Raw genomic sequence first — 11,060 nt, 5'->3', positions numbered from 1 at the left:
TCTAGATCTTCCATGAATAAGTCAGCACAAGGAGGTGAGAGGGGACTACCCATAGTAGTCCATAGAGGGGACTACCCATAGGGGACTACCCATATTTCAATCTTAATATCAATAGTTGTTAGTTCATGGAATTACAAAATGTTTAGTTTATGTTCTCCTCACTAGATGTCTCAGAGTTTCATGTTTACAGGTTAATGTGGTACGTGCTCGAACTGTAGGTTGTGGTGTGTGTATTTTGCAGCTGTGAATAAAAATGAATCAGCGAAAGCACACGCTGTTTGATTAATGATTCGTGATAAAATTTATGCATCATTTTTGTATATTTATATTTATATAGAAGTGTAAAGCGACGTTTGTAATGTGGGTGAAGCCTGAAGAAGTGCTTTTAACTAATGCCCTTTGGTAAGCTCGGTTTGTCAAATTATCCATTGCTGACAGTATTCTGTGATGCAATCGTTATTGCAAATTTCTTAAATACTTTGTAAGATTTCATTTTTACAGACCCATTGAAACACCGAAGGACACTGGCATAATTAGGATGACCATGTTATAATATACTGTAAACACATTTTATTTCTTATGGTGATATACCTAAGCTTACGTTGGATTATATATTTTTTTTCATGTGCTTCAAAACGACTTGTAAACTAGAATCATACTTGTGAAATAAACTTAGGTATATACAATTATGGTGTATGGAATGCTTGAAATGAAGTTGTCGATATAATAAAATCAACTAAGCACAGAATTAATTAAAAATATGATAAATTTTGAGTCTTAAATGCGATCCTGGTGTGGATCAGTGATACCCCTGTAATTAGAATATTATTATTGTTGGGTGTTCGCATTAAACCCTCCAGAATTCTACCGATATTTCATTCTTATGTGCATTCATGTAAATTACCTTTAAAGGAAGAGTTTACTGTCTTCTGCATTTTTTAATACCTAGGTTTCATTGTTTCTGGCAGCTAATAATATTATTATGGACCCTTCCAAGGATTCACTGTGGGAAGACATTCCACTCCACATAACTTCTATCTGCACTCAATGGCACTAACAAACCACAGCGCCATATATATATATATATATGAAAGAGTAATTCGTCTTTTTCATCTTGCATACAAGGAAATCAGACAGAATTCACACAAAAGGCTGGTAGATGGCACCAATCAGTATGCTGGTTAGTGCCATTGAGCGTAGATAGAAGATTAAATGGCAGAGATGATAGGTTATGTGGAACGGAAAGCCTTCCCACAGTGAATCCTTGGAAGTGTCCATAGTAATATTGTTATCTGATAGAAACAATGAAACCTAAGTATGAAAAAGTGCAGAAGACAGTAAACCCTTCCTTTAGAGGTAATTTACATGAATGCATATAAGAATGAAACATCTCATATGAAATTGGCTGACTTACCTGAAATAAATCAACTGAAAATAGAATCAAATCCACTTGAGCCATTGGAAGAATCATGGAAGAATGTCATTGTTCTTCTATTTGTGTTATGCTATTTAGAAACAATCTATTTAGAAAATTAACGCGATTATTCAGTTTTACGAATATTAAATTTATTAACATAAGGACACCAATACTTAGTATTGTCATTCTTAAGAATGAAGTTACTGAGTATAATACTATAAAGGAAATACTGGGATGAGATCCCCACTTAACTTGTAAGAAATGTGACTCAGCAACTAGTTTCTGACCTAATGTACAGTCCTGGGCTCATTTTTTTTAGCAGGGTTTTTTCTCCCAGAAACTTGGGTTTTTCATCCCGCATACATACAAATCGGCCCTTCAGAACACACGCAATTTACAGACAAAAATTACTAGTTGTGGTGGTGTTGGAGGTGGGCGGTAGATGGCGTTGATGGAGATGATTCGTAGTAGAGGTTAGGTGTAGAGACAGTTGTAGATGTCCTCCCACGATGAGTGTTCGGACTCCTTGGAGGTATCAGAAATAATAATAATAATTTCCCAGGTTGGCATTTAAGGCTTAGCTGACCAAGATGTGTTCTCTATTGATTTAAGCAGCAGACACATGATGGTACAAATTGGTGAAATAAGGTTAAGTATACTTTAATGGCTACTGACTAAAAGTACCATTAAAATCTGTATTTCTTTGTTGATTTTTGCTAAGTGAGAAATAAGAGACATTTGTAACCACAGTACTAGGCTGCCCAAAGAAAGACTTATGTTCAATTCTAGTTGCCTACTAGAGGAACTTTTTCTAAATCTTTCTTTGACTGATTCCTGAGTTAGTTGATCTTTGGCACAGACAAGCAGGTTTTTTTTCTCCTGTAAACTCAGGTTTTTTGTCCCATAAACCCAAGCAAATTTTCCATAAAACTCGCCCAATTTTAGACAGTAAATACATTGTATTAGAATTAGGGACAATGAGAGTGTGATACTTATTAGCTGACTGTTCACTGGATGCTGTTTATAATTAGTCATAGTCTTGGGCCAGCTATCTCTTATTGGTGAGATTGAACTTCTCTTCAAACTCTGAAAGGTTAGACCTAAAATGGCCTCACCTGCTCCCTATAGGGAATTAAAAGGTGTTAGATGAAGAAGGAAAAACAGGCCAAAATGCTACTGTGAATTCCCCAAAAATGTTAACAATATTAAAATATTTCCACCTGCACAAGCTTCATGTGAGCAGCATTCATGACTTAGGAGAAAGTGAATTGCTTGTACTCTTAAACCAGTGGTTTGCTGTAAGTTATAAAATGTGATATGTCCATGAAAATGTAAGTTCCAGAATATTTTGTCAGAGGTGAAGTTGTGGTAATGAGAAGCATGTGTCAAGGCAAAAACTAATTTTTAGTATCAGCCTGCAGCCATTGATTGCTAACACCATGGCTATCGCCAGATTAGATTGCACCCTGAGGCAAACAATTAAATATCGCCCCTAATGGATTATAAGACAAAATATAAGAAAATCTGAAATTGCTATTTTGTTTTTATTACAAGACAAACATTAATGCAAAACTATATAACATTAATTAAATAATAAATTTAGTTCAGTCCTTTATCCAAGTGTAAGCAAACAAAGTTTGCGCCTGAAGTATCTTCAGGAACTGAGACAACTCATAATAAAGGTGGACCAAGCTCTCATCACTCCTTGTCTCAGTATCTCCCATAATGCAAAGCCTTGTGGACATGTATGATGCTATGCATTAAGGGAAGGGCCATTACCCAGACCGGTTTCGACCTTTATCAAGGTGTCATCAGTGGAAGCCAGACCCAGAAGGAGTAATACTAAGGCAGAAGCAATGGAGAGGTCATATTTACTTATACGAGTTGCCAAAAGGTGTACCACCTTCTTATTAAATTACTCTGGATTTAGAGAAAGATGTTGGAAGTTTATTTTCCACTTTGTTAGACTATAATAAATTTAGTTTCATCCTTTATCCAAGTATAAGCAAACAAAGTTTGCTCCTGAAGTATCTTCAGGACTGAGGCAACTCAAGTGGAAAATAAACTTTTAACATCTTTCTCTAAATCCAGAGTAATTTAATAATAAGGTGGTACACCTTTTGGCAACTCGTGTAAGTAAATATGACCTCTCCATTGTGTCTGCCTTAGTATCACCACTTATGGGTCTGGCTCCCACTGATGAGACCTCAATAAAGGTCAAAACCAGTCTGGGTAGTGGCCTAAGGGTAAGGATCTAACAGTTCATATTTGTTTGCTGATGATGCAAAGTTGGGTACTGCAATAGTGAATGCAGAAGATGTCAAAATCTTGCAGGATGATTTGGATAGATTGGAGGACTGGGCTAAGGAGAATGGATGTCAGTTTAATGTGGCAAAATGTAAGGTTATGCATTTTGGGGTGAAAAGATTAGCAGCAGTATACCACATTGGTGGAACTGTACTCCAGGAGATTGATGAGGCCAGTGACTTGGGAGTGTTGGTGGATAGGGAGATGAAGTTTAGGGGACACATTGCAAAAGTGGCTAAATCTGCACATCAACTCACTTGGTTGTTGAAAAATACTTTGATGAGCAGAGACAAGCAAGTTATTGTTCCTCTGTACCGAGCCTTGATAAGACCTCATCTCGACTACAGATTTGATCACCTAGGTTTCTTCTTGATGGGGAGGAGGTGGAGAGGATCCAGAGGCGAGTGACCAAGATGATAGCAGGTCTATGGAATGAACCTTATGAGAACAGGTTGAGGATTTATGGGTTGCAGAAATTGGTTGACAGGTGGAAAAGGTGAGATATGATTGAGACATTCAAATTGCTGAAGGGTTTCTATAGGATTAATTCAGAGGATATTTTTTAGATCAGGACTGGTGGTGGGAGAACTAGGGGACATCTATGGAAGCTGGGCAAGGGTGTTAGAGCTGGGTTCTTTACTTTAAGAGTGGTAAATGAGTGGAATAAGCTGCCAGAGTCTGTTGTGGGTGCTATGGTAGTGAGTGAGTTCAAGGCAAGGTATGATAGATACTGTGAGAATGTCAAATAGTTATGTGGACATGATGTTTAGGGCCTCCCTCGATGAGTCTAAGGACTCCATGGTGTTGCCCGTAGTAATAGTAATAATAATAATAGTAATCATACATGTCCATAAGGAGATGTGCTTTGCATTATGGGAGATACTGAGACAAGGAGTGATGAGAGCTTGGTCCACCTTTACTATGAGTTTCCTCAGTCCTGAAGATGCTTCAGGTGCAAACTTTATTTGCTTACACTTGGATAAAGGATTAAACTAAATTTATTATAGTCTAACCAAGTGGAAAATAAACTTCCAATATTAATTAAAGGATTGCTCTATGGGGATAGGTACAATAAAGCTGTTTATAAGCTCTTCTAAGTTTAAATTATAAGCCTTGTCTGCCTCTATCGATATAGTTGCTAGACCAACCAATCTTTCTTGGGTCATTGCTGTTCGTAAATAATTTTTAATCAGTTTAAGCTTGAAAAACTCCTTTCTGCACTTGCTATGCTAACAGGAATTGTTAGCGTAGCAACGCCGCCTACCGCAACATGGCTGAACGAGTGCCCTTATTAAGCCACATGTGAGGCAGGCTGCCTCTATGCTACTCCCTGTCGATGGTACTGGCTAACACACACACACACACACGGCAAGAAACTTGGGAACCAAGATTCACCAATACATTAACAAACTTGCTGTCATCTGAATTTATGTGACATGTGAACCTAAACAGCAACCCTTAGGTCTGATAGTATGTGTCATAGCAGACAGTCATGGTGTCAGTCTTATTATAAAATTTATAAACGTTCATTACTTAGTCATTACTAATATCATGATTTTAACATGGTATTAGTAATGCCCTATCCTGTCAAGTCTCATCTCTGTCCAGGAGGTAGACTCTTATGGATCTCTACCTGAGATCCATAATGTGCAGTGGAAAGATAAAATGGTGAAGCTTTAATCTCTTCTGTCTCACAGTAGTATCCTATGTCTGTAGATATGTGTGTTCATGGGGCTGGTTTACCTTTTTTGAGGGACAAAAAAAAAATGTTTCCATTTGATTGAAAACATCCGATGAAGGTTTTTTCATTACAGAACTGGATTTGAATGTGGGTTTTTTCCAACCAAAGAGCTCATCAATATCAGCTAAGCTAAGGAAGCTCTTAGTAATGATTAACACCATTAATAAAGATATGCATAAAGTATAGATAACTAAGTAAAGATGTATGTATGGAGTCTCTCTCTCTCAGACAGACAGACAGAGAAATGAGTCTTATTGACTGTGTTGTTAGTAATATTTTTCATACTGGTTCAGGATACAGAGGAATTGAAATAGGAAGTGATCACCATTTAATTTTCAGCAGGATGAAAGCATTTTCAAATAGCTCACAATAAGAAAACAAGAAAAAATAAACCTTTATTGTTTTTAAATTGATAAGTTCATCTTTTCCAAATGATAGAATCTGAAGGAAATTGATTTTCCTTTCTAGCGCTACCTCTAACTTCTTGAGTACACCTTATGGTGTACTCAAGAAGTTAGAGGTAGCGCTAGAAAGGAAGGTACATTAAAAGTTGCTGTAAGTTAGCATGTGTCCTAAGAGAGAATACAAAGAAAAATGTAAGAAAGCTTAGTTACATGTAAAATTAACATAAAAATTGAAGAATATTCTGGATGTCTGAAATAGTTTTTGAAAAGCTCTTAGGTGAGATAAGCAATGACAGAACAGTAATAATAAATATCATCTGCCAATGACAGTTCTCTTGGTAACTCAGATCACAACCTGATCCATGTTTCCTATACTTAAGAACAACCTATACTGAGCCATCCTCAGTCTCATATCTTTTAGCATTATAAGGGCATCAAATACAATGAACTCTGTGACTTCTCCTTTTCATTTATGGTCCTAACTAGTATCCAAGCCAAGGTAATCCATGAAAAAAATTAACATATCACAAATGGCTTGAGACTAAAACTTCAGCATCACAGCCTATCTTGCAGTTAGAAAAAAAAAAAAAAAAAAAAAAATTAGAAAGAGTTAAAAGCCACATCTAGCCCTGTTTTAATGACAGTTGAGCCTATTCTGCTCCCAAGCCAGGGCCATCTTGCAATGTCCAAAAGACAAAGTTGATCTACTAGAATTATTCTTGTCTTCCATATCCTGCTTTGATAACAATAGCAAAGTATTCCCACTCTCTCAACACTACTCCCATGCCACCTCTAGTTTTCCACCTGAAGGAAATCAGAAGAATCCTGAAATAACCTGGACATGAACAGGGCATATGGTTCTGATGGCATGCCACCTGTTGTTCTAAAAACTTGTGCTCAGAATTAACACTTTTCCTGTATCACCTCTTTATCATTCCTGCTTTACTGGCATCTATCCTACAACTTCAACATTGAAACAAGCCTACATTCATCCTATTTCAAAGAGAGGTGATTAAAGTCAGTCAGCAAACTTTCATCCAGTTTCTCTCACTTCTGTTCTCTCAAAAACTATGAAGAAGTTCATCAATAGTCAACTTCCATACCACATGAAAGCCCAACAACTAATTAGTGACCAACAGCATGGATTTCACCAATTTTAATCCATAGCCATTCTTCTGGCATTCGTTAACCACCTGAATGAAAGCAAGGAAAAGTTTGAAGAAACTCACATGGCTGCTCTTGACATTTCTAAAGCATTTGATTAGGACAGTAATAATTAGTAGTAGTAGTTTCAAGGACCTGGATGTTTCAGCCAAATTTTTTTTAGTCAGTGTACAACAAAGTATATTAAAATTCAATTTAAATCCTGATTTATTATCCTATAGTGTAGTTTTTTTTTTTTTTTTCAAGTGCAGTAGGAGAAGCTTTTAATTGATAGGAGGAAGCTGATGGGTTGAATTATTTTATTCTATTTTCATCCATAAAAGGCTGGAACTAAAATTTGATGCCAATATATGAAGACTTTCATCTGAAGTCTTTCATATGATAGTATTTTTATATAACAAAACCTGTGGTGAATTCATCACTAAAAACACATGTAATAACCACAGTAATGACTATTTAATTCGTAAATATTTCATCCCAAGTATCTTGGGACATCATCAGTACAGTAGTTTAAACAATACTAGGAATAACATACAGTTAGGGCGCACATTATTCCTGGTATTGTTTAAACTACTGTACTGATGATGTCCCAAGATACTTGGGATGAAATATTTACAAATTAAATAGTCATTACTGTGGTTATTACGTGTATTTTTAGTGATATGATAGTATTGTGGATGGATAATTGGGTTTGATAATTGGTAAACTGTTCTAGAGGCCAAACATATTTTTATTATTATTTAACACCTCCAGGGAGTCCTAAGACTCATCGAGGGAGGGCACCTACTCTACAGCTCTCCGTCTCCACCACATCCACAAACTGCCTCATCTATGCCAACTACTGTCCGCCATCACCACTATTATTTTCACAGATAGTCACAAACATCCATGCCCACGGTGGAATTTGAACTCGCATCCTTTTGGCTGGAGAGCGGATACGCTAACCACTCAGCCAACCAAGCCGGCAAACCTCCCGAAATCTAAGCCCCCCCTCACCGAGAGCAAAATTTCGGAAGAAACCTAAGAGAGCAAAACTCAGCGTGCCAGGTGGCTACAACATTCTTATGATAAAGAAAAGCAGAATCGACTTCCTGGAATTGAATCCCTGGAATTGAATTTCTGGAAACATGGAATTTTTCCAAGCTATTTCAGTCCTCCAATAAGCAGGGTGGCAGTCTCTCATTGGCAGTGGAAATTCACGTGTCCATGCTATAGTGGGATACTTGAACCTGCAACTTGGTGGTTGGACCAGCCAGGCCATCACATATAACTTCCATAGTGAACATCTTTTCTCATAGAGATTTTTAAGTCATTCAAATAACTCTTATCACAGCTTAAAAATACATATATGGGTATATAGATCCCATAACAAGTCAATCGGTTTAAATAATTTTACTACCTTGTTACTATGTGCAAATAATTTTCTCATTAAAATACACCTTATTGGAGTTGTGTTGTTATTAAAAGTATGTGGTTTGTGATATATTATTCTAGGGTTACTGAACAGGCTAATCCATTCTTTACTCTTCAGAGAAGAAAAGGTCATGGAACAAAAGGTTTATCTTCACTTTTAGTAGGAACATTAGATACTGTATTCGACACAAAGGTAAGATTATAATGTTTATATACATATATATATATTTAGATTCAAGATGTAACACAGTAATCTTTTAATTATTAATCTTGTTGAGAAATCAGTTTGTTGGATGGGTAAATGAATAACTGAATGTACACTGACAGTGCTGTCTTCTAAAGTCATGCTTGAGACTTAATAGAGTAAAATAGCACTAGGAAAGATTTAAAATACTATTTAATTTTTCCAGTATTTTGTCTGTCACAGAGCATCTCCAAGAAGTACAAATATGAAACTTGTAACACACACACAGTGATGTAAAATACAACTTAGAAAAATTTTTCTACCCGATTGGGTGACACTGTGGATCTTGCCATCAATCACGCCCTAATTCTTGAAATGGATAGCAATGTCCATTCTGTTTTATGGTTTAATGAGAGCACAAAAAATAGAAGGATAAATCTGGAAGAGTTTTTAGCATTAAATTACCTACACATACTAAACAATGACAGTAATATCCCATCATTTGAAAATACCAGAGGAAGCGGCTTCATTGATCTGACAATAGCAAATGATGCTATTTTATCATGGATTTCTGAGCGGAGTTGCAAGGAAGAAGAAAGTTGTTCTAATCAGCATTTCATATTAAATTTCATTATCAGTAACAAAAATTTAAACAGAATACATGAGACAAACCACTGTGGAAACTTTAAGTACTTCACTAAGAAAACCAATCTAGAAACATTTGCTAAAGTATTGAAAAGAGAATTTGCACACATCTCAGATAATCACTTCTGTCACTAGTGAATAGCAGCTTAGCCTAGACAAGAACTTAGCCACCTGGGCATCAGCACAAGACAGTATAGACTTCCCTGCATCCTTTTCATCATGTCTGAAAAAATCTTGTGACCAAACACTCAGAATACCCAAGAACAGGGCCGCCAAGAGGGGGTGACATCTGAGACTTTTGTCAAGGGCCCGACCGTTGGGCCCTTTTCGATGCCGACCGTAATCTATCACATAGAAAGATTTATAACGCCACGTTTAAAGATGTTATACCAGGACTAGATTTATTAACTACCATTTATAAATTTCGACTTCACAGTGTTTTTCCGGAAATATGTACTTCAATCAGAATTTTTTGCACAATACCATTAACAGTTGCCGAAGGTGAAAGAGCGTTTAGTAAACTTTCATCAATAAAGAGCTTCTGTAGATCAATGCTCCAGGAAAGATTAAATCGCTTAGCTTTGCTATCAATAGAACATGACCTGGCAATGAAAATTGATTATGACGAGGTGATTAAAGATTTCACTTACCATAAAGTGAGGAAGTGGATGAGGCAATAAAAATTTAAAAATTCTCTTTTTATAATAAATAACTTTTATTATTAAAAGACCAGAAGATAAATGATAAAATATATATACAAAGAGCCAACAAGTTTCACTAGCCACTGTCTAGCATTTTCAAGGCTGAACTGCTGTGAAAACAAATGCATTGAGTTACATTTCAAAAAACATACACTTTAGTAACTGTTAGGCCGTTACAATTGATCATTCTGTTTGAAGGCGTGCATGTGTTCGAAAGCTTCAGTCAGATATCGGTACATGACCATGTGTTTTGTAGTTGTTTGCATATTGTAATTCTGTTGAACTGAGAGAGATGATGAGATTTTTCCATATGTCTTTAAGAACAATGCCCTGATTTCTATTTAAATTATTGCCTGTGCATAATACCACAGCTGCTTCTTTTAAAGTTCTATATTTGTAGTCATTCTCGCTGTAAGGCATAGAACTGTTTTTCCAATCTATTACGTGATTTGATGTTGAGAAATTATGTGCTAAACCAGATCTGATGATTCTATTATGATTGACATCCCCCATATGTTCCTTCTGTCTTATTCCAAAACTTCTCGAAGTCTGACCAATGTAAGAAAGGCCACACGTGCATGGAATTTCATATACTCCAGGACATTTGAAGAACGGTACCTCATCTTTAGGTGATCCTAAGATTTGTCTGATCATGGTAGTTGGTTTTAAAAAACCACTCTGATGTTATGAGCTTTTAACATTCTTGCCAATTTTATGGAAACTGAATTAATATATGGAATGACAGCTGTGGACACATATTCGAGTACTGTAACACGTTGTTGGTGGTTATCTATAAATAGCCATTTGTTTAAAATGTTAGAAGGGTATCCATTAAGAGATAGAGTTTTAGATATTAGTGACAGTTCTCTCTGTACCTATATCAGAAACGGACATTATGGCTAGTCTGGATGTAGTGTCCTTATTCACTAATGTACCGATCGTAGAGGTAGTTAACATTCTGCAAGATCTTTTCTCTCAAGACATCACACAACTGTTTCATCATTGCCTGAATTCAAATTTCTTTAAATTCAACAACACTGTATACAAACAATTAGAAGGACTAGCCATGAGTAGCCCTCTGTCA

The 11,060-nt window shown here is 36.3% G+C and overlaps 1 protein-coding gene across 2 annotated transcripts in view; it reads left to right on the top strand.

Annotated features, from left to right (window-relative positions):
- Positions 1–258: 258 nt before the first annotated feature.
- Positions 259–11,060, top strand: part of Tbc1d8-9 (TBC1 domain family member 8/9) — a 571,393-nt gene continuing 560,591 nt past the window's right edge. For both annotated transcript variants that reach the window (XM_090415485.1, XM_090415484.1), the window contains exons 1-2: positions 259–402; positions 8,528–8,639. In XM_090415485.1, the coding sequence (XP_090271611.1) occupies positions 359–402; positions 8,528–8,639 (156 nt within the window). In that variant the 5' untranslated portion in view covers positions 259–358. The remainder of the gene's footprint in view (positions 403–8,527; positions 8,640–11,060) is intronic.

Source organism: Typopeltis vanoorti, chromosome 3, assembly GCF_054136105.1.
Source record: "Typopeltis vanoorti isolate ZY-2024b chromosome 3, IOZ_Tvanoo_1.0, whole genome shotgun sequence".
In the NCBI taxonomy this organism is placed as follows: domain Eukaryota; kingdom Metazoa; phylum Arthropoda; class Arachnida; order Uropygi; family Thelyphonidae; genus Typopeltis; species Typopeltis vanoorti.
This window is presented reverse-complemented; position numbering and strand designations above follow the sequence as displayed.